This window comes from Vulpes vulpes, unplaced genomic scaffold (assembly GCF_048418805.1).
Source record: "Vulpes vulpes isolate BD-2025 unplaced genomic scaffold, VulVul3 u000000899, whole genome shotgun sequence".
Lineage (NCBI taxonomy): Eukaryota > Metazoa > Chordata > Mammalia > Carnivora > Canidae > Vulpes > Vulpes vulpes.
This window is the reverse complement of record NW_027325780.1, coordinates 4,459,228-4,483,588: the sequence shown is the minus strand read 5'-3', so window position 1 is coordinate 4,483,588 and position 24,361 is coordinate 4,459,228. Positions and strand designations below refer to the sequence as shown.

Genomic DNA, 24,361 nt, shown 5'->3' with positions numbered 1-24,361 from the left:
TGTCTTGGAAAAAAATTTTTATTCTCCTTGCCATAACTCTTTCAACATTTTATTAACTAATGAAAAGTGACAATCAGAAATAATTTGATTTCATATTGCTTTCAAAAAGTGATAAGAAAGTAGCTATTTAGAAAAAGGAGGCCTATCAGTTTTTATAAAGCAACACTAGACTCATTATGCAAAATGAGAATCCCACGGAAACACGTGATCAACGCTCAGACTAACAACACACTCAAACAGGCTCCACTCAAACTACAGGTCTCCATTTTCTTTTAGAAGAACCCTTTCTCTCAGGCTCTTCCAGAAGCACTTCATAATAAACAGAGGTCTTGCCAGCTCATTTCTTCAGAGGCTGACGTATGACACCATTGGTACATGTTGTGGTGAGAAGAGGCTCGCCCTCTGAGTTGACCTCGTTGAGTTGTGCAAGTCAGGACAGACAAAGCTTAGAGAGGGTCAAGGCAAGCGACAAATGGAAGCCAATGTGAGGCGTGCCTATAATCCACTTTACCTACCCAAGCTGCAAAGTGATTCTGCTTCCCACTTCACAAGACTGGAAGCTTAACGAGAATGATTCCGTATTATTCCTAAAATAATACAATTCTCTCACTCTGTTTTGTTTTTTTAAAGTACAGCTAGCTCTTCAAAAATCTCATTTTTAAGACATCATCTGTAAGGGAAGAAAAATAAATGTACTTAATTCAAACACTGATTTATAACACTGCCATGACGCAAATGCCCAAAACACTGGGCCAGGTTTACAAGCTCCAGAAGACCCCGGCAATAGGGAAAACTGCCTAGGTTTGGTTTCAGGCACAGCAAAAAGGACACCTGCTTTTTCTTCATGTCTTCCCACTCACTGATGGGCTCAGCAATGCCTGAGATAAATTCTGCAGGTGTCCTTTGCCTTCACTATCTGTCATCTTCTTAGGTTGCAAAGGTGCTGGGCTTGTCTCACTATAATTCTGAGGACATGCAAGTCTCCCCAGATATTTCCCCCTCTGTGTCAGTGAAGAGATAACGCTTTGCCCTGAAAATAGGTTTGAATAAAGGACAAAGGGCACAGGGCATGAGAAGATTAGCTCTCCTACCAACAAATTGAAAATAAATATCTAACAGTGACATTCACCTGACACAAACAACAACCATTTGCCAGATGTCTGTCAAAAAATATTCTGTATGTATAAATGTTAGAGATGTTACCATCTTCTATGAGCAATACCAGCACACACCCACAGATGTCCCCAAATCAACAAACAACAAACTAGCAAAACTTTCACACATGGTTGAATCCACTCCTCTGCTTACTTACTTTTAACCCAGGTTTCTGATCCGAGTCATGTACTTCTCTGGGCTGGCAGCAGTCATCACTGTAGTATATACTGTGTAGCTGTAAACCATGAGAGGAATTTTTATATACACATGATTGTCTCTAATATTCCAAAGAGGAGGAAAAAATACCAAGCCCTTCCCTCACCCTTGGGACCCAGGAAAACAATACAAATAGAAGCCTGGATATGTCAGAATATTTAATTTTTTTTATTTATTTATGATAGTCACACACAGAGAGAGAGAGAGGCAGAGACACAGGCAGAGGGAGAAGCAGGCTCCATGCACTGGGAGCCCGACGTGGGATTCGATCCCAGGTCTTCAGGATCATGCCCTGGGTCAAAGGCAGGTGCTAAACCGCTGTGCCACCCAGGGATCCCCATGTCAGAATATTTAAAACTTATAATTCAAGTGATCACAGCATTATTTTGACAACCGTGTGGAAGGCTAGGTTCAAATTGAAAATTCTCAGACTCCTCAGAATTTCACACCATGGCAATGAGGGAGAGCCAGCCATCGGCCCTCACCCCTTGCTCTGCCCTACACCACAAGTGGCATGTGTGTGGACACCTCAGACTTTGCATCGAGGCTTCAAGCACAACTCCAGGAAGAAGTCATTCCTTGGCCACCCACCAGGCATGGGATGTCCACGGTGGCTACCCACTGCCATTGGGAGAACACCACAGAGGACCGTGGACCACACAGGCCCTGGAAATAGCTTGGAGCTCTCGAGGCTCTGTACTTGGGCCAGATTCACTGGGCAAATGCTCCTGGTCCAGGGAGGGTTATATCATTTATATCAAGGGAGGGTTAGAGGAAGGCCAAAGTGGAGCCTCGAAAGCTCAGGGTTGAAGTCAGGGGGCCTGTTCACTCAGATCTAAAGATGAAAAGCACAATGTAATTTATTCAACATACTGCATAGCAAGAAACCTGAACATGATCACACGTACATGTATGCACACACACTCAAACCCCTTTTCCTCACTCCATCTACCTCTTGTCCTGGACACTAGCTGGGATGCATGATCAAAGCTTCTGGAGCTGGGTTGTTCAGGAATAGGAAGAATTAGTGGCCCAAACTGTACACCTGGCTGAAGTCAGCATTATGAGTGCATGCAGAGACTGTCCAAGGGCAATGGAGGTTCCCTGAATGAGGACTTCAGCTACTTATTTACTTTGGTCATAATTCTATTCTCCATTGTTATTTTAATATTTTCTCTGCTTGCAGCCACTTCAGAGAATGTTCAATTGCAGGTGAGTGTAATCTTACGGCACAGCACAAGGGGGCAGCATAGAGCTTTTTTTTTTTTTTTTTTTTTTTTTTTTTTTTTTTTTAAGATTTTACTTATTTATTCATGAGAGGCACAGAGAGAGACAGGCGGAGACAAAGGCAGAGGGGAAAGCTGGCTCCCCGCAGGGAGCCCGATGTGGGACTGGATCCCTGATTCCAGGATCCCGCACTGGGTGAAAGGCAGATGCTCAACACTGAGCCACCCAGGTGTCCTACCTGTTGAGCTTTCTTTCTGTTAACTTTGCACAGTGAACAGCCTTAGTTACCAGGAATCATTACAAGCAAAAGGCCTGAGAGTCAGAGATCTGTGTTAATTCTGGCTTAGTGGTGTTTATCCTTTAAATGCAGTTATTTGGGGTGGCTCAGTCAGTGGACATTGAATTCTTGGTGGTGCTCAGGTCAAGATCTCAGGGTTCTGTGATCCAGCCCCACTCAGCTAGGAGTCCGCTTCCTCTCAATCTCTCTCTCTCTCTCTCTCTCTCTCTCTGCCTCCTCACCCTACCACTACTCCTGCACTCTCTAATAAACAAATCTTAAAAAAAAAAAATACAGTTCCTCTTGGGTTTTCAGTTACACAACAGAGAAAAATATTACTTGGTTAACTATAATTTCTAACAGTTCTATTTCAACAAAACATTCATATGCCATTTAAACATTCATAGCCTTTAACTCAGTAACCCTACTTCTGGGAATTCAGCCAGGGAAAATAACCCAAAAGTGGGGAGTAGAAAGGGATGTACTAATATGTTTATTTCAGATTCTTAATAGAGGAAAAATTAACAACTGGAGAATGCTTAACTCAATTATACAATATATTTCAATTGGCTATTGGTATACCAATTTTAAATGGTATACCTATTTAAAATTATAAGGGCTGTTCACAGCATGGGCCTTGCTTTTAAAAGCATTCTTTTAAAAAATATGACAACTATTGGGGCACCTGGGTGCCTCAGTCAGTTAAGCATCTGTCTTCAGCTGAGGTCATAATCTCAGAGTCCTGGCTCAACTCATGATCTTAGGGTTCTGGAATCTCCAGCTCAGTAGGGAGTCTCCCTCTGCCCCTTCTCCCTGCTTGTGCTTTCTCTTTCTCAAATAAAATCTTTAAAACTATGTAAACAACTATTTTATTTGAATACTAATTTTTAAAAAGACATAGTCATCATTTATATAATTATTTTAAAAACTGTAAGAACACATAAAAGAGAACACTCTTATTTTTAAAATGAATATTAGAAGGGCAAAATTGTGCCCTATCGGAAAGGATACAGTCAATTGTATGGTGGACCTGGCTCCTACAGGCTCGTGAGAGCTAACTGTTAAAGAAAGTTTAGAAGCCAATCACAAGCTTGAAATAGGCCAGGCAGAAGTATTTACATCATGGAAGTCAATAAATGCTACAACTCAAGGAGGGTCTCTGTTTTGTGTTTTGTGTCGCCCCTGCCCCGGATCCCACCTGCCCCCAACCAAAGAGCTAGCTTACTAGCATAATACTGGGTATCATTTGTTACCCAAGCAGCTCATTTGTTTGAGTGGCTAAGTACTGCCTCATTTGTTTTCCTGTACTGGCTTTTAGAATATTGTTTATAGAATGAATTTTTTAATGTTAATCTTTTTATCAGGCCACACTTACAGAAAAAGCTTTCAAAAGGACCATTGGAAGATATATTCCTATTATGGTATAAAATGAAAAGAACACCACCAGTTTTGGGGCACCTGGGTGGCTCAGTAGGTTAAGCATCAGGTTGTGATTCCAGAGTCCTGGGATGGAGCCCGGCATCCAGCTCCCTGCTCAGTGGGGTGTCTGCTTCTCCCTCTGCCCTTCTCCCTGCTCTTGTTCTCTTTCTCTCTCAAATAAATTAAATCTTAAACACACACACACACACACACACACACACACACCAGTTTTGTAAATGTCATAACCGCCAAGGAATCTTAAAGTACCTGTATACTAAAGTTATTCCACAGGCCATCAGGAAAAATGTTTTGTGTTTGTGTAAGAGAGGGTCATTTCAAAGAAAAAAAATCAACTGTGTATTTAAAACTAAAAATCGCTTGACAGGTTTTGTCTGTATTATACTATTTCCTGAAAAGGTCCATTTTGATATTCTTGCTTTGGAGAAAGCAGATGTAAGAATGATAAGAAGGTAGGAAATGCTGGGTTTGGAAATTTACTGAAGTAAAAGGAGGAGATAAAAGTGTTTTGACCTCCAGATGCTTTCTCTTTCATTTTATTAAATTAAACCCCACCTCACTAAGCAAAAGAAGGTGTCTGCACCCCTACAGAGCTGGTCCAAGGTGCAGATAAGGCAATGAAGTAGGACAATGAAGAGCATGCTGTTGGTCTAGTCAGCTTGGCTTTTATGGTGACAGAGGACCTTCAGAGTTTCCTGTACAAGTGCTGTGGCTGCCTCTCAGGCTTAATTAATGTGACAGGAGTAGCTACGGCCCAGGGGTTCACGTCAGAAGACCACATGGGTAAAACCCTGGGCTGTAGAGCTATGAAGCACTGCTCACAGAATGCTACTATCCAGGGCACAGGCTAAGAAAGAAACAATAATTTCCAAGTAGGGTGGCAGCAGAAAGTCCCAGGAAGTTAAAGAGAAGCCAATGGTGTCTAAAGTTTAGTTCTAACAGAGTGAAATTAAGGCGCTCATAACCAGGGCAGGCAGTGCCAATACCAGACTGATTTAGGATGAATAAATCACTGCCCTCCTCCTTCTGTTTTTCTTCATGGACCTCTCACCTGACTTATATTTGTTTATCTGCCCTACGTCTCCTCCTCCCCACTCCCAACCAGTGGAATGCTAATCCCATGAGAGCAGGGATTTGTTCGGTTCACTGCTGTACCCACAGCACCTTGAAAGCCTGACCTGAAGAGGCCCCCAGAACTCTGCTAAGCCGAAGAGTAGGAGAGTGAGTCCCCCAGTCTGGGACCATGTATGAACAGATGTGTTTAGCATGTCACTTACTTGTTATAAACCGGAAACACTGACAAAACCTGCATAGGAAAAAATCATATTACAAAGACTATTAAAAGGTAGAAGGAATACATGTAGAGTATCTGTAGGAAGAATAAAACCACCTAACATTCTAGTGTGTCTTGGGGTGACAGAGTTGCAAACTTTTGAATCTTTTCTCCTTTTAATAAATGAACATATATTTAACTGTGTCTTTTTTTTAACATGCAGAAAAACTTGGGTGAGGAAGGATGCTTTAACCTATACTGAAACAAGTTCACAACATGTCATCAGACTTCTTAGACAGGTTTTCAACCAGGTGAAAGTCTAACCCCAACACTTTGCTTTACCACATTTGCCTGATTTCAGAGGAGATTTTTTTTTTTTAAAAGCACTATTAACAAAGACATGAAACACCCTGGGTAGAAGCCAGACATCATGGCACCGGGAGTTACCTGGAACAGTGTCTCCAGGCTGAGGTTTGCCTGGCCTGTTGCATTAAGGGCTTTGATGGCAGGCGTCCTGGAAGGAGAAAGGACAAAGGTTACTTGGCACATCATGAAACCCTAAATGCCACCCGCTCTCATACTGGGAGCCTCAATACAAGGCCCAGCTGTATTATCTCCCTTTCACCGAAGCAGATTCTGGCCCCCAAACACGCTTCTTTTCCAGTCTCAGACCACTGTGGTAAAACGAATTCAACAGTCAGGCCAACGGGCACCATCTGCTCCAGGAAGCTGGGAAGGTGAAAACGTATTGCTACAAAATTAAACGGTTGCCACCAAACACATGGGCAGTAAAGCCAAGGGGAAATACCTAACTACCTGCTGTTTGGGGATGCAGGGACTTATAATTATAAAATGTTCAAAATAAGAAAGGTCAAGGAAAGCCTCTAATTGTTTGTTTGTTTGTTTGTTTGGAAATGTTTTCCTTCCAAAAAACTCTTACATAGAAAACCATGAATCTTGTTCTAACCTTTCCTTCTATAGCTGAGTAAACAGAGGCTCAAGAGGCCACCAAGTGAGTCATTAGCAGAGCTAGCGGTGGGATATAGGGCTCCTGATCCTGAGGCCAGGGCCAACCTTACCCTCCAACATCCAACCAACTGCCAAGAAGACCTCCCCCACACTCTCCACTATACACTTCACCCTCCCATTCTAACCAAGATGTTGGTGAGGGGCCCAGGTACATTTTCTGAGAGGGGGTAGCACCTGTAGTCCTCTCCAGTTCTTGTCATAAAAATGGCACATTTTCCTGACCCCAAGAAAACACTGTGAACCAGGAAGTGTATAGAGGCCTACCTTCGGTCATCTTTCTTAGGTGCTGGCTTCCAGTGATCATAATTTGTCTCAACTCGGAACCACCTACAAAAGAGCATATCATCTTGTCTTACCCAAGGTCATTTGGCCCATACCTAAAGAAGAAAAATACATAAAAACAAAACCAAACTTCTAGTTTTACCAGGTAAAAAATATTATTGATACAAAGTGACCAGAGTTTTAATTCTACTCACGCTCCATTTAAAGGATCTAGAGGCCAAATGTCTGCTGGGCCATTTCTGTTCCTCGTGATGACCACTCCCTCCCGGGGGGACGTACCACCAACAATATAATAAACATCAGCAATAAGGGGAGTCTTGGCCAATTTATAAACAGCTGCTTCAAAGTTTTCCGACTCACTCAGGGTCTGAACAAGAAGACAAAGCTGCATTAGCATCATCACTCATGGCAGTTACTCACATCAATGGATGGACAGATGGTTCAAAACACATTCTCCTGATACATGAAGCCATGGCTACCTTCTTAAACTGCTCTGACCTCATCCTCCTGTCATCAGGGCTCCTGAGATGGAAGGAACCTCAGTGGGGGAGCTGACAGCAGAGGGATTTTTCTCACAAGAGGAAAGAACTACTGACAAGTTCTAGGCCTGGTTCACCAAATATGGGCCATTTGCTTTCTAGGCAGGTCACCTTCATAAAAGATTCTGCACATTTCCTCATGTATTTATTCTTTCAACTGGTACTTTCTGAATAACTAATACGTGCTAGGCTCTATGCTGGTGTTGGGACAGAGCAGTGAATCTGACTGACCTGACCCTGTTTACTCTAGACTTCCAAGAATGACAGGAAGTGGTGACACAATGTAAGAGGTGTCCAAATAGTGGAAGCAGTTGCTATAAAAGCCATAGCAGGGGAGCCACCCTCACCCAGGGCATCAGGGAAGCATCCCAGGGAGGTATCACATAAGCTGAGCCAAAGGGACAAAGGGAAGTCAGGCTGGTGAGAGTGGGGGTATTGGGCACAGGGGAGGAGGGTAAGACAGTTCTAGCTCAATGGAATAGTTTGGCAAAGGCTTAGAGATGAAAGACAGCATGCTACATCAGAGCAGGGAGCAGAGTGTTCAGACACCCTCAAGGGTTCATGAAGACTCCCAAAGGTCTAGTTAAGGGGACCACTTTCCATTTCTTCAGCTTCCATAGGTGCTCCTTGCTCAAGCTGATTTGCTCAAGAACGTCCTGTGGAAGAGCCTGCCCTTTCCACCTGCATCTTCAAAATCACTCTTCACTGCTTTTGGAAAGTTGGTTTTCTGCTCACCCATCCTGAATACTGCCGAGGCACAGTGCCAACGATGGGAGTAAATTCTAACAAAAGAACAATTCAAAATACTAGTGTCTGCAAAAGTGCCATCAGTCAGCACCATAAACCATCAACCCATGGCAGGACTCTGCGGACTTTTCCCTCACATATACATATTACTGTCAGGAGTGAGGTATTTAGAATCAAATTGGTTTGTTCTGCACTCAGCAAAATTATAAAGTGAGGCAACAGGAGTGATGGAACATCATTTTATGTCATCTATACCATCCTGCAACAGCGATCAAACAATCCGTTTCCTCTAACAGAATTCTGAGAAGAAAGCCAAATGATGTAAGAGACACTGAAGGCAGTGGTGACTTACTTCATTCAGTTGGCAGAGTCAGGGTGAGACATGCAGTTTATCTGTCTGGCTCAGGAAGTGATGGAAGTGGGCAGTGACGGCTAATGGGCATAGGATTTCTTTTTAGGGAAATGAAAATGTTCTAAAATTGATTGTAGAGATGGCTGCACAACTCTGACTATACTGAAAACCAGGAAGTTATATACTTTATTTTTTTTTAAAGATTTTATTTATTTATTCATGAAAGACACACACACACAGAGAGAGAGGTAGAGACACAGGTGAGGGAGAAGCAGGCTCCACGCAGGGAGCCTGACGTGGGACTCGATCCCAGGTCTCCAGGATCAGGCCTTGGGCCCAAGGCGGCGCTAAACCGCTGAGCCACCCGGGATGCCCCGAAGTTATATACTTTAAATGGATGAATGGTATGGTATGGGAATTGCATGGCATTACACCTCCACTAAAGGTACACCTACCTTATGACCCAGCAATTCCACTCTTAAGCCCTTGCTCAGCTGAAATAGACATACATGTTTACCAAAAGCCTTGTACAAGAATTTCTACAGCAGGCTTATTCATAATGGCCCAAGACTGCAAACAACACAATATCTATCAACAGGAAAATGAATAAATTGTGGCATATTCATACAATGGAATATTCTTCCATAATGAAAACGAACGAGTGAGTGGTACAAACAACATGGGTGAATCTGAAAAGCATAAGGCAGAGTGAAAGAAAGAGTCTGTACTCTAGGATTTCCTTTAGATGTATTCTAAAACAGGCAAACTCATCTGTGGTGACAGAAGTCACAGAGTGGATTCCCTGGAGGAGAGTATGAGAGGAGGTGAGAATTTGGCTACAAGGGAACAGGAGGGAAATGTCCAGGGACTTGGGACATTTCTTCTGTATCTTGTTTCTTTTTTTTTTTTATTTTTTTATTTTTTTTATTTTTATTTATTTATGATAGTCACAGAGAGAGGGAGAGAGAGAGGCAGAGACACAGGCAGAGGGAGAAGCAGGCTCCATGCACCGGGAGCCCGACGTGGGACTCGATCCCAGGTCTCCAGGATCGCGCCCTGGGCCAAAGGCAGGCGCCAAACCACTGCGCCACCCAGGGATCCCTGTATCTTGTTTCATCAGTGCTTACACAGATGAATAAATGAGCGTGTACAAGTGTCCAGATGCATTGAACTACATTCTTAAGATCTGTGCGTGTCATGGCATGTAAGTTATATCTAAAACATTTAAAAATCATTCTGGCGTGTAGGTTCCCCTTGATAGATTTAAATTTTATTTTTAAATGGCCATATTTGCAACACACTGGATTTTTTGCAGCTTTAAAATCTTATGATAAGGGATCCCTGGTGGCTCAGCGGTTTGGCACCTGCCTTCGGCCCAGGGCGTGATCCTGGAGACCCGGGATTGAGTCCCACATCGAGCTCCCTGCATGGAGCCTGCTTCTCCCTCTGCCTGTGTCTCCGCCTCTCTCTCTCTCTCAATGTGTCTCTCATGAATAAATAAATAAAATCTTAAAAAAAAATCTTATGATGAAAAGTTTTAGAGGTCATCTGAAAAATGCATGAAGGCTACATAGTTTGTCAACAGCTTTAGGAAATTCCCAGGCAAAAAGTTTAGAATAATTTTAAGTCCAGAGGGACTAAGATCATTTAGAGCAAGACCAAGAAGGGCCTTGCACCAAATGTGGTCAAATTACAGTTTACATGTATGTGGTCTGGAACTCTCTAATAGGTCGTGTAAAGCAAACTTTTTGTTCTGTGCAGAATTACTTTCTCATGTCTTTGTTTTGCTAATTTCAACATTTGCAAATGGTGATTCTAAAAGGAGGGTACATTTTTATCTGCAGAAAAGCCTACTGTTATATCTTATCTCAATCAGTTATCAAGATAAGGCTATAGGCTAATGTCTACAATAGCCACACTGTGGAAGGAGCTACAATGTCCTTGACAGAAAAATGGATAAAGAAGATGTGGTCTATATATACAATGGAATATTACTCAGCCATTAGAAACGATGTATACGCACCATTTGCTTCAACGTGGATGGAACTGGAGGGTATTATGCTGAGTGAAATAAGTCAGTGGGAGAAGGACAATCATTACATGGTTTCACTCATATGGGGAATATAAGAAATAGTGAAAGGGACTATAAAGGAAGGAGGGGGAAACTGAGTGGGGAAAAATTAGAGAGGGAGACAAACCATGAGAGACTCCTAACTCTGGGAAACAAAGGGTTATGGAAGGAAAGGTGGGTGGGTGGTGGGGGGACAGGGTAGCTGGGTGATGGGCAATGAGGAGGGCAGTTGATGGAATGAGCACTGGGTGTTATACTATACGTTGACAAATTGAATTTAAATAAAAATAAATAAATTTTTAAAAATTATTTAAATAAAATATTGAAAAAAAAAAGATAACACTATAGGCTAAAACTGTGGTCTGTAACAAAGATTTTCTCCTTGACCATACTTAGGCTAGGGTCTTCTGAGGCCTTTTCTTGATAAGGCCTTAACTTGGGCCTATTAAGCACTTGAATAAACAGTTCTCACACCTCAAGGTTCTACCCCTTGGGTTACCATCACCCCTCTTCCAGTGCCTGTCTGAGAAAATAAGGCTGCCCAAAGAATTTACTGTTTGTTCCAGCTAACACTTAAAGATAGGGCCTCTGTTTTCCAGTGTCTGCAGGAGGGTAGGAGGCTAATTTTGATAAGCACGTTAGCAATCCCAGACAGGTTTTACACGGACAATCCCTCTTTTTCACTTTTTGTAATTTTTAACTTCTCCAACTCCACTGAGAGCCTATTGACACTCCTCTGTATTCCCTCATTCCTCCCCCATTTTTAAAAAGATTTTATTTACTTATTCATGAGAGACACACAGAGAGAGGCAGAGACACAGGCAGAGGGAGAAGCAGGCTCCCTGTGGGGAACCCGATGCAGGACTTGATCCCAGGACCAGGGGATCACACCCTGGGCCAAAGGCAGATGCTCAACCAGTGAGCCACCCAGGCACCCCTCTCTCATTCTCCATTTAAAACACCTGGTTGCCTTTGTACAAATCAAAGTTGAGTTCTGTTCACACTGGACACTCTTCCCTACTACAATAGTATACTACTGATTAAAATCTGTCCCCACCACTTATTTCTTTTTATTGAGGTATGACGGACATATAACATTATGCTAGTTTCAGGCATACAATGTAATGGTCCAATATTTGCATATGTTGCAAAATGCTCACTGCAGCAAGTCTGGTTAATATCTGTCACCATACATAATTACAATTTTTTTTCTGCATGAGAACTTTTAAGATCTACTCTTAAAATCACCATGCTGAACACTATATGCCCACAACTTATTTTATGACTGTAAATTTATAACTGTTTAACTCCTTTCCAGCTCTGTTTATCTTTGATACTTATTATCATGAAGGTTGATATGCATTTAGCAAACGCGTAGATGCTTATCCTTTTTAGGAGCTTCTTACATGAAAAATAACATTTTTAAATGAAAGGAAGCATTACAACAGGAGCACAGAGAAGATGAAGTCAGGGTGTGGGGGGCTCAACAGTAAAAGTACTCACAGTACGGATAAGCCAGCTGATCGGATAGTGTCTCTGAAAAAGGGCAGCGATCACATTCTCCCACCACCAGCCTTTGTCTGCCGTGTTGAGGGAGAAACAATAAGAATATATATGAATTCTTGCCCAAGTGCCACATTTTAAAGTTCCTTATATCTTATTTCTTCCCCATGGTACAAAATGATGGGAGAGGAAAGTTGGTGGATGAAGAGTGAGTTTACTGCTTTCAAAGATAAAGCTTAAATTTCATGGCACCCATAGAAACATATAATTTATATATATACAAATTTCTAGGGATTGGGAAATATTCTGAAATATTCTGCATGTGTATGCAAGAATGTTCTGTAATAATATATATATATATATATATCTTTTGTTCCTAGAAGCAATGATAATTATGTGAAAGTAAACAATTCTATTAATCATCCCAGGCTAAACAGAATTATGTAGCTATCAACAGAAGTGGCTCAATAAGGAGTAGGAAGACTAAGAGAATGTGTCTTTCAGAACTTTAAATTTGATTTGAGCTCACATTTTTTTTTAAAATATGAGTTTACAGTCATTCTCCAAAATTATTTTTTAATATCTTAAAAAAATCTTTGTTGGGGATTTATCTCCAAAGAAATATATTCATCCAAGACATAAGCACTGAGCATCGACTATGTGCCATATTGTGATTTGGTCCAGATCCTTGGAATTTAACAGCAAAAAGGAGAAATTAGTGTGCCATTAAGCAAATAAGATTTTGATAACTATCATAAAGAAAATAAAGCAGGATGATACAATTGCAAGTGATGACATTTTTGTCTTTTTGAGAGAAATGTTAAGGATAGCCTCTATGAGTTATAGACATTTGAGCTAAGATGGTCAGAATATCCCAGACAGAAGGCATTGGTTGGCAGGGCCCTAAGGCAGGGACAAACTTGGTAGATGTCAGAAAAAGAGACAGTGGTGCCAGTGGAATGAGGAGGAGACAGGCATAAAATGAGGTGTAGGAGGCGGCCACAGAACGTTCTCAGGTCAGAGTCAGGAATCTGGATTTGTTTTAAGGGAAATGGAAATTCAATGCAGGTTTTAAACAGGGGAACAACCTGATCATACTAGCTGCTGAGAAGAGAAAGAGGGCAGCCCGGGTGGCTCAGCAGTTTAGCGCCTGCCTTCGGCCTGGGGCTTGATCCTGGACCAGGATCAAGTCCCATGTCAGGCTCCCAGCATGGAGCCTGCTTCTCTCTCTGCCTATGTCTCTGACTCTCTCTCTCTCTCTCTCTCTCAAGAATAAATAAATAAAATCTTAAAAAAAAAAAAAAAGAAGAGAAAGAATTATTGGAGGGTGAGACCAGATGAGCCACAACTATAGCAGTGTAGGTGTGACAGCAACTAGCCGAGCAGTGGAGGTGGACAGGATGGTCAGGGACAGCCGGGTTTTGGTGGCAGAACTAAGGTCCAGGGAATGAGGAGTCAAAAAATTCTCCTGGTACAATCAGTGCAGTAGAAAGGGGTGCCATATCCTGAGACACGGAAACCCAGGAGAGTAACAGGTGTGGGTAGAGGCAGAGTGAGGGCAAGAAAAGGGGAAAGAAAAAAGCAAGAGACCTGCTTAAGCATGCAAAATGTGAGACACCTAGCAGCCATCAAAGTGGAGAGGTGGAGAAGGCGGCTGGGGCTCCAACGTGGGGCTTAGAGGTCGGGCCTGGAGATGTGACAACGACAGCAAGTGCTCCATGGCACTGCTCTGCTCCACATCCATGAACTGCTTCATCCTCACGGCAGCCATCGTCATTCCCTGCTTTCCACGTACCTCGGGTGTGGTCGCCACGCTAGCAAGGGACAGCACCAACACTGGAACCAGGCAGGCTGGCTCCCGAGTCTGAGACCTTACCTGCCAGGTGTTTGTTAAGCCTCCCCAAACTGTATGCAATTTGTTGATCCCCCTCATATCCCTACCTTTTCCCAGGGGAGTCAGAGGCCTTGTAGGCATTCTCCATAAGGTCCAGAAACTTAATTGAATATCTTATCTCAACCCAGACATGTTACCTTATTATTCAGGCATTTTAACTTCATCTTAGCAGACTACAATATAATTGGTTTTCATTAATATAAGGATAAAATAAGTATTAAAGTAGCTTGAGGGGTGCCTGGGTGGCTCAGTCAATTAAACATCTGCCTTTGGCTCAGGTCATGATCCCAGGGTCCTGGGATGGAGCCCCACATTAGGCTCCCTGCTCAGTGGGGAGCCTGCTTTTCCCTCTTCCTCTGTGTGCTTAGTCTCTCAAATAAATAAATAAATAAATAAATAAATAAATAAATAAATAAATAAATATTTTTAAAAAAAAATATCAGTTTGAGAAGTTAAGCATCTGACTCTTGATTCTGGCTCAGGTCATGATCTCAGTGTCCTGAGATCAAGCCTCACATTGGGCTCCATGCTGGGCAAGGAGCCTACTTAAGCTTCTCTCTCTCTCTCTCTTCCGTTATTCATCTCCTTTCCCTCTCTTTAAAAAAAAAGGGGGGGGCAGTTTGTCAGTATTCAAACTGTCACAGAAAAACTCAATTATTTTTAAGGATTTTTAAATTTTATGTATTTATTTTAGAGAGAAAGTGTGTGCACACAAGCAAGGAGAGGGGCTGAGGGAGGGGGAGAGAATCTCAAGCAGACACCCCACTGAGCACAGACCCTCATGCAGAGTTCCATCTCCCAACCCCAAGATCATGACCTGAGCCAAAATCAAGAATCAGAGCTTAAACAACTGAGCCACCCAGGCGCCCCAACTCTGTTATATTTAAACTGTTTATATCTTAGGTTCTAGTAATCAGTTTGTTAAACAATTTAAGTCACAAAATGACTTAAAGCCCACAAAGTCCAGCTTTTACATATACACTTGTTTACAGACATTCTGTGTAAAACCTCAGTAACTGTCATGCTGTGGTTTGAGTACCATTGGTTGAGAATCAGTCTCACAACAGGGAGCTTGGGTGTCTCAGCTGATTTGGCATCTGACTCTTGATTTCAGCTCAGGTCATGATCTCAGGCTGGTGGGATTGAGCCCCATGTACTGTTCCTCAGTCAGCGGAATCCTCTGCTGGAGGATTCTTTCTCCCTCTGCCCCTCCTCTGTTTGCTCTCTAAAATAAATAAATCTTTAAAAAAGAGATTCAGTCTCATCCACAGCTGACTTTTGAGAAAATGCTGAAGAAATCCATTAGGATAAAGAACTGATTACTGGACACTGATCTATACTCAGCCAGCATCCTCCTGTTAAAGCCTTACGTAAATGATAAGAACAGACCTAACCAAAGGAAACAACGTGAAGTCAATCAAGCGTTCATCTGATGACCAACACTAAACTTTGTCTTTCTCCTTAGCTCAGCTGCAAGTTCCTGAGGACAGAGACAAGGATCTGTGGACTTTCGGGTTTCCTACCACACCATGGAACTGACTGATATTCCCTGAGCTCTGGAAATGGCAGTGGAGTAGTATAACCAACAGAGCAACTGGGCCAGGATCAGGAGATCAGTTTGAGAACCACCTCTCCCAGCTGCCAGCTGTCACTTCAGCTCCCAGCCTCAGCTTCTTCCATCAGAGTGAGGTTAACACTATCAGCCCTGCCTGACAGGACCGTTGTGAAAGTCTAGTGAGAAAACTCAGAACTAAGTCCACAGTACACTATAAAGTACTTTACAGCTGTTGCCTGTACAATGCCATCATGAACCTCTACACTGCTGTGATAGCCTCCTAACAGTCTTCTGCTTCCATGATACCCCAACACGACCCAATTTCTAAATAGCAGCCAAATTCATAACTAAAAATATAAATCAGGGGGTGCCTGAGTGGCTCAGTTGGTTAAGCACCTGCCTTGGGCTCAAGTCATGATCCCAGGGTCCTGGGATCAAGCCCACATCCAGCTCCCTGCTGGACGGAGAGTCTGCTTCTGCCTCTCCCTGCCTGCTGTTCCCCTTGCTTATGCTCTCTCTCTATCTCTCTTTCTCTCCAATAGATGAATTAAATCCTTAAAAAAAAATATATATATATATATAAATCAGATCTGTTCACTTCCTGGTCTAAAATCCTCCTCAGGCTTTCATTACACTTAAAATCCAAACTCCTTATCATGACCTCCGACTAGACTGGAAGTCCCTGCTACACAGGGAGGTATTCATCTGTATGTTCAGTTGGGGGAGCAAATGAAGTACCTGGATAGAACTGACCAGAAATATGGCTAAAAATGCTCAGGAATTTGTTTTGATTACCTCGTTCATCGCCAGAAACTGTAAACTTGTATGGACTCTGACCAGTCCATAATCCTACATAGCCAACAAACGTGGTTCCTGTGAAGGCGACCTGAAATCAAGAGATAGGTATCATTTTGCCATTCCCACCAAATATACATTGAAATCATCTGTTTTGTCCCACTCGTGGAATTTTTTCTTATAAGTTCCAACATAATAAAAACTCTTAAAATCTTCTGAAAGGTTTAACCTGGAGGTTCCATTAATAGAAGTCAGTGGGTCGGTGATCTTGAATGGGAAAAAAGGCACATCTTTATTTTCACTCATTTCTAACTAAAACTTCACTTCTTCAGTAACAGATGCACACAATAAATCCTGTAATCATAGCAGTGCCTATGACTCTGCCACCACAGACATAGCAGATACCTTCACATATATAATGGTATCATACTTATCTTGACATGGTATAATTATGTATCCTGAAATGCCATTCTTAACTTATCACTACCCTGAAACTACGGTAGTTATTAGATACATGGCTAAGATTTACTGATTGTGTTGAGAAAAAGTGTAATATTGAATTCCAACATAACTGGGTTTTTTTGTAATCTATACATTTTATGTGTTACAAAACATTCTGAGAAAGGATCATAGGCTTCATCAAAGGGGATCATGCCCCGAAAGATTGAGAAACTCTATCCGAAAAATAGCAAATGGGCTCTGACTAAAAACTTGTGTTGACTTGATTGTAAGAGATAAAGGTCATGCATCTTATAAGTTCTGTGAGATAAGAGGAAGTGAGGATTGTTTGGCAGTCATAATCATATTTAAATTTTATATTTATTTATTTAAAAAATAGATTTTATTTATTTATTCATGAGAGACAGAGATAGGCAGAGACACAGGCAGAGGGAGAAGCAGGCTGGAGCTCTGGATCACACCCTGACCCAAAGGTGTGGGTGGCTACCCAGGCGTCCCCATATTTAAATATTAAATGTATCTCTTATGTAACCCTCATGGTTATCCCATGAGTTATAGGGATCACTTCCACTTTAAATTAAGGTAACGATAATGAGCTCCAATCACACTCTAGCAGTTACTGCAGATACCAGATTTCATTTTTAAAGAGATACTTAGAATAATGCCTGTTCAATAAAGGTTAACCAACATTTTTTATTTTCAGAAACAAACAGACCTGGGCTAATATTTTTCCTTAGAAAGCTATACATTACATCTGTAATCATTTTAATCATTTTTTTCTACCTCATTGGGTTGTAAAAATAATTTAAGGTGGCTAAACTACAAAGAAAAAAACGTAGTGGCCTTAGTTTTATAAATGACATTTTCCTGGCTCATTGAGGGCTTCCAGTGAATTCTCCCCATTTCCATTCACAGCAGTAAAATGGGCATAATACTACGTTGCTGCCAAAGCCTTTACAAAATGTAATTATATGAAGAAAAAAAAGTAATTATACTGTCATTTTGTTCACATGATACACTGACGCTCATTTTAGGGTCACTCTTGAAAGGCGGAGCAAATTAAAGTTTGGAAATCAAAATCACATTGTAGTTTCCAAGATATTTTATACTACATGATTATAGATAATTCTGGGGTATAAGTTACAAGCTCTTTTATCTTGCAGCTCTGAAAAACTGTCTTTATTTCTAAATGTCTGCACTTTCCAGTTGTCTCTGCCAGGTCAGTTAACATAAACCCTTAGCTGCAGCAGGAAGCTCTGAATCACCACCGAAGTCTGAGTTTGGGGGGGAAGAAAGCCAGTAAGAGGCCAAAGGCCTGGTTTTGTGGTGGTCTGTGTCAGGCCTCCACCTCTCATCTGGAAAATGAGGATGAAAATGTTGATTTGCGCCCGCTTGGAAGGCCATGGTGAGGATCTAATGAGGAACGGTATGTAAAAATACTTTAAAAATTATGTACAATATTCAAGAATAAGAGATTAATTATGTTGTGGATAACTTCTTCCTAATTTAGCAAAAACAGTCTTGGCCATGAGCCCTCAGCAGAGAGACACTATTCAAGCGTACACTGCTGGATTTGGTAATAACTTAAGTACTAAGAGTCAAGCCACACCAGCAGGCTATTTCTCAGGGCCACTCCAGGACACACAGGGACAAATAAAGCAGTAACAGGGCGAGTTCTAGAGAGAACTGTTGAAATAATTTATTCTTATTGCATTTATTCCTTTGTCAACTTAGAAGAATTTTTGCTTTATTGTAGATAATGGAGGAAAGCACAAAGCAGCCAGTGAAAAGGATTACTGTCCCATCATCCAGTAAGAATTGCTAACATTTCAGCAGATTTCCGTTAGAACATAGCACGCATGGATATTCTATTGTTGTTACCATTTAAAACCATTTTTTAAATAATTCTTCAGCTATAAACCAAATTGTTAACAGTGGAGAAGTAAAGGAATGAAATGAGAAAATGAGAAACTTTTGCCTTAAGTATTTCTGCATAGTTTTAATTTTTTATGAGAAAAAGTTGTTTCTGTAAAACCAGATGACCAAGTAAGTATTGAATAAATGAGTTTGCAGCATTTGTGGCTCAGCCCCTAAATGCAAAGAACATATGAAATATAGTCCTTATCCTTAAAGTGTCCCCCAAAGCCAAAATCTGGCTTTAGCATGCTGTTTCATGGCAATAACATGCTTTGTGTATTCAATGAACATCGATTAAAGCTGTCTCTCCAGATGCTTACACAGAAATATGAAAATAGTACATATTAGGTTACATTTTTATGATGAAAGTAAAATGATCTCAATATAATTTTTTAAAGATCATACTTAAGAGAGTGCTTTAGGTCAATCATACTTATAGAATGAAGGACTATTTATTAATTTATCAAGCACTGCCATATGCTTTGCATAGATTACTTCATGTAACCTGTCTAGCTACCTCTATAAAGTAATGATTAACCTGAGCTGTCACCTGCAAAATGTGAATAATTTCCCACATTCTTGCAGGAAGTAAGTGACAGAAGCAGAATTCAAACCCAGGACTGTCAGACTTTAAAGCTGGCCATTTCTAGTCATTCCACCATGCAGCCCCGCCCTATTCCAGAAGCAGTCTCAATATGGGAAAGCAGAGAAAGAGCTGACCCACCAGGATAAGTGGGTGACTGAGAGTTCCCTAAGGAAAATTAATTGCTTTCTCTAAGTAGATATTCCATAATAATAAATGACCCTTCTTTCTATGAGCAAAATGGACATAAACCTCTCTTGCAGTTTTGTGTTTTCAGGAGTTGATGTTTTCCGTACCTTAAAGTGATAACACACTTAAGCAGCAGGCCATCCTAGTGATTGCTAACTTTGGTTAGCAAGTCTCTCTGATTTCTGAATCTTATAGTGTACAACTATACCTTCCCATTCTTTATGAATTGCACATCCACGGTCAGCTTGTTCAAGAAATTTTCAAAAGGATAATCCAGATTCCGGCCATGGTAAATGTGGCCTCTGGAGTCTTGAGCCACGATACTGGTGCAGAATCTGAGAGAAGAGAAAAGTACAATATGAATGAATGAGAAACGTAAGAAAAAGGGAAATGAGTTTTTCATTTAAGAAATAAAGCCTTGGGCAGCCCATGTGGCGCAGCAGTTTAGCACCGCCTGCAGCCTGGGGTGTGATCCTGGAGGCCTAGGATCGAGCCCCACGTCGGGCTCCCTGCATGGAGCCTGCTTCTCCCTCTGCCTGTGTCTCTGCCTCTCTCTCTCTCTCTCTCTCTGTGTGTGTGTCTCTATGAATAAATAAATAAAAATCTTAAAAAAAAAGAAAAGAAATAAAGCCTTAAAGTAAAATAAGTCTTCTCCTTATAATGGGTACGTATGATAGGTGATCCTTGTCCAAGAATATGGATTCACAATTCAAGATGAAAAGGCACCTGGGTGGCTCAGTGGTTGAGCATTTGTCTTTGGCTCAGGTCATGATCCCTGGTCCTGGGATTGAGTCTTGATCAGGCTCCCTGCAGGGAGCCTGCTCCTCCCTCTGCCTATGTCTCTGCCTCTCTCTCTGTTATCTCTCAAGAATAAATGAATAAAATAATAAATAAATAAATAAAATCTTTAAAAAGAAAAGCACAACTGGACACAAACTCATGTGTTCATTCGGTATTATTAGACCGTTGCCCTCAGCACACCTGGCATTGAACACCTACTGAAAGAGAATTTCATCCTAAATTTAAATCTGAAACTGACTCATTCTGGGCTCAGCTAGATCTCTGAGCTTTGCTTATGCCTCAGTTTGGCAGTATGTAGTCTATTTAACACACCACTCAAAGCTAGTTCAAACTCACTTTTCCTCTATGAATTTCTCAGAGCACATACAATGGCACCAAACCATTCTGTCCCACAAATGTCTCATTTTGTCTCTTTAGGGGCCTGGCACTTACCCTGTCCCTCTCAGGGCTCCCTGCAAAGAGTTAATAAGAGAAAAGGATCCTTTAATAACTCCCAGCTGGGCACCTGGGTGGCTCAGTCAGTGAAGCATCTGCCTTCAGCTGAGGTCATGATCTCGGGGTCCTGGGATGGAGCCCTGCATCAGGCTTCCAATTCAGCAGGGAATCTGCTTCTTCCTCTCCTTCTGTTCCTCCCCCTGCTCATTCTCTCTCTCTCTCTTCCTCAAATAAATAGAAAAAAATCTTTAAAAAGAGGGAGGGGGAGGGAGGGAGAGAGAGAGAGAGAGAAACTCTCAGCTGGAAAAAAGTATTTTGAGGAAAAGTGGGAGAGGCTTGTTAAGATAATCTAAGTGTCCATTTCTTCTGAGAATATATAATGCCTTGTAGAAAAATACACACAGCAAGTCCAATTTAGGAAAAGATATGTATATCCACACAAACAAAATTGAGAGAAGTACCCTGATCGTTGCTCTGCACTGTTGGTCATTTCTCAGTAACAAGATTGTGATTAATTTTCTTTATACTTTTCTGCATTTCTAATTTTCTATAATGACTACAGATTATTTTCATAATAAGAGAAAATAAATGTTATCTATTTTTTTGTGGTTTAAAAAAGGAAGTTTGGTTTTTTATTTTTTCCAAGATTTCTGGTCTTCCAAGAGTTGATATCAAAGAGGAAGCTGATAAAACACTGGAAGTGGCTAAAGCAAAGTTTGTGGAATCTGAGGATTTTTCAAAACTGGCAAGACGACAATATTTCTATGTCAAGCCAAGCTTTTTGTTTTGTTTTTAAGTAGGCTGCATGCCCAGCCTGGAGCCCAATGTGGGGCCTGACTTGACAACCCTGTGATCACCTGAGCTGTGATCAAGAGCAAGACACCCAACTGATGGAGCCACCCAGGTGCCCTGTAACCTGAATATTTAAATGTGAGGTAGTCAATAAGCACAGGGAAGAAGAGGGGAGCTGTGGGCTTTAGGGGAGGTGCTGCAGTACACCGGAGACACAGGAACGTTTAGCAACGTCTGACCACTCACCGGGCACCTGACTTTCAGCAAGTTTTTCCCTTCTGAAGCTTGGTTTCTACACAACAGGTAATACTATCATCTCCAGTGCCTGGCACCCAATAGGCTCAATAAAGGATAGGTAGGATTATTCTGATTCAAAAAGCCTTACATCAGATATGTGAACAGAACATTTCCTTTGTTGATCCTAATAGAGTCTGACGGTGCTTTTTATTGTCAAGCAATTCAATACATATCAAATCCGAATTTTAGAATATTTTTATTAGACCTTTGGCTTCAATCTGCTTGAATACATAGACTCCAACAAAAAAAAAAGGTGGAAGTGAAAACTTTTTTTTTTTTTAATTGAGAAAGCCACATGTCAGAAGAAGAAAAAGATGGGGGTAGGAGATGAGGAATAGCAGAATTAACTTCCTTCAACTGAAAAGCATGTTAATTTAACAAGTTTGTGTCTTATCTGGGTCTTTAAATACTTCCCTAAAGTGGTAGACACTCAGTGTTTCTTAGCCTATTTTGCCTAGGGGTTCAGGGAAGATACCAGTGGGCTTTCAAGTTGCCTTATTCCAAGAACCTTCTCTCCCCCTCCCCTCCCCAATCATCTTTTAGCAACCAAAAGCTATTACGTATGTTGTTAGATAAGGCTGGTCTGGTGGCAAAACAGTAAGTCCTGAAGGCAGAGGCCAGGTCAAACCTGTCTTACTTCTGGGACCTACTACTGAGCCAATAAGACTTAAGACTCCCCCTGCCCTGTGCCTGGGATCAACCACACATTCTTCAGTGCTTTCACTTCTGTGCCCCCTTTTATCATGCCCACTCTGCCTACCAAGTACTGGCTCAACCCTGGAGGGTATAGGCTTTGAAAGGGTATAGGCTTGAAAGAGAAGTCAGGACCTCTGGCCGTGAAAAACATGGAATAAATGTAGGGGGTACAAATGAGTGCTGGGATGACCCTATGCATTATAAGGATGCAATGCAGGGTCCCTGGGTTAACTACAGAGTGGGGTTAGTTCTTAAAACTTTCTGTTAAAGTACATGCTGAGTAGCGTTTGGAAAGTGGGATACTACCTGGATTGGTGGAGGGAGAAAGAAGGACTCTGGGTAGAGGGAAGGTCAATGTTGAGGTCAGAGAAGCTGCTTTCCTTCTCGAGGCCCAAGGTCTGCTGCTCAGATTTACCCAGAGAGGCAAAGAGGAAGCACCGGAGGCTTCCGGGCAGCCCAATCACCAACCTGTTTTTATTACACTGGAAATATGTCTCGTCCTACCCCGGTGTGGCAGGAGTCCCTGGTCGCTCCCAGGTAATCCCCGCTAGCGCGGACACTCACGCGGTGGACTCGTAAGCCAGGTTGAGCAGCAGGCAGTCGGCCAGGCTGTAGTCCAGGACTTGGCACATGCCACGGATCTCGTCGGTGAAGGGCGGGGGCAGGAGGCGCGCCAGCTCCCCCACCGCCTTTCCCATCAACGCGTGGACCCACCGGGGGACCTTATTTCTGGAAACGAAGGACCACGAGGAAGCTGGACCCGGGACCATCGGGGGTTGAGGGGTGCGACGACGCATGGGTGGGGGTTCCTAGGGCTCCTATCCTGGGGGTGCTAGGCCCCTCCGCTTCCTAGAGGGCCGTCGGCCCAGGGCCCGCATCACCCAGCTCGCAGCATCCCGGAGGGACGCAGGAAACTCGGAGGCGGGGGCAGAGCGGGCGAGCGTGGTCCCCAGAGGGGCGGGACTCGGGGCGCGGCAGGCCTGCAAGAGGGCGCCCTGCGCTGCCGTCCTGCGCCCCTCACCCGGAGGGCTGGGGCAGGGCCGCTCCCGCCACCCTCAGCCCGACGCTTCCCGAGGGGGACGAAGGCCAGTTCCGGTCGCCGCCGCCCTGCGCGCCTGAGCTGCGGGCCGGGGCCGGGGCCGGGGCCGGGGCCGGGGCCGGGGCCGGGCGCGGGCCGGTGGCGGGGGCGCGGGGGCAGGTGCCCACGGGCCGCAGGGGCGTCCCGCGGCGCCCGCGCTCACCCGAGGATGTGCGCCATGGCGGTGCGCAGGGCGTCCAGGTCGAAGCGCCGCAGCACGGGCAGCCAGCGCAGCTCCGGCGCCGCGTCCAGGCTCACGTTGAAGAGCGGCGGGGCTGGGGGCGACGCGGCGGCCCACACCCCGGCCCACAGCAGCAGCAGCGCCCGCCCCGAGCGCGCCCCCGGCCCCGCGGCTCGCATGGCTCGGGCTCCGCGGGCTGCGGCCGGAGCGCCCGGGCACGCGCAGGCGGAGGGGGAGCCGCGGGGGGCGGGGCGGGGCGGGGCGCTGGGGGCGGAGCCCGCGGGGCACAGACGCCGGACGGCGGTGCACACCGCCCCGCGCCCGCGAGTCCCGCCGCGGCTCTGCCCCGCGGGGCGCGGGAGCTGCCGGCCTCGCCCGCCGCTCCCGCCTCGCCGCTCTCCTTTTCCGCCTCATTTGCTTGTCTTTAAAGCCTTTATCTGGATTTTACAAGAATTATTTTCTGTTCAACATTCCTATGTCTTTTCAGTTAAAAAAAAAAAAAAGCTTAAGAGTTGACATTTATGTGCCAAATGTTTTTGCTGAGTCTTTCACATTTAACCATCAAAACAAGCCAAAGACAG

General features: G+C 43.3%; 1 protein-coding gene across 2 annotated transcripts; it reads right to left on the bottom strand.

Annotated features, from left to right (window-relative positions):
- Positions 1 to 24,002, bottom strand: NAAA (N-acylethanolamine acid amidase). 2 transcript variants are annotated; one of them, XM_025993020.2, is made up of 11 exons: positions 23,763 to 24,002; positions 23,086 to 23,250; positions 19,709 to 19,835; positions 16,353 to 16,443; positions 12,109 to 12,185; positions 7,091 to 7,263; positions 6,879 to 6,941; positions 6,033 to 6,099; positions 5,590 to 5,618; positions 1,313 to 1,390; positions 1 to 670 (listed from the first exon to the last, which is right to left on the bottom strand). In XM_025993020.2, exons 1-10 carry the CDS (start codon positions 23,957 to 23,959, stop codon positions 1,315 to 1,317), a joined length of 1,065 nt encoding a protein of 354 aa, XP_025848805.2. In that variant the 5' UTR covers positions 23,960 to 24,002; the 3' UTR covers positions 1 to 670; positions 1,313 to 1,314. The 2 variants fall into 2 exon arrangements, with proteins under 2 accessions (XP_025848805.2, XP_072601547.1); XM_072745446.1 differs by lacking the exon at positions 23,086 to 23,250 and having other exon boundaries at positions 23,763 to 24,001.
- Positions 24,003 to 24,361: the final 359 nt, after the last annotated feature.

Excerpts from the sequence above, each read along its gene's own strand:
- NAAA (XM_025993020.2), bottom strand. The coding sequence starts at position 23,959 with ATGCGAGCCGCGGGGCCGGGGGCGCGCTCGGGGCGGGCGCTGCTGCTG. Across the intron at positions 19,836-23,085 it reads CTGGCTTACGAGTCCACCGC|ATTCTGCACCAGTATCGTGG; the intron begins GTGAGTGTCCGC and ends CTCTTCTCTCAG. Across the intron at positions 1,391-5,589 it reads GTGTTTCCGGTTTATAACAA|CTACACAGTATATACTACAG; the intron begins GTAAGTGACATG and ends CATGGTTTACAG.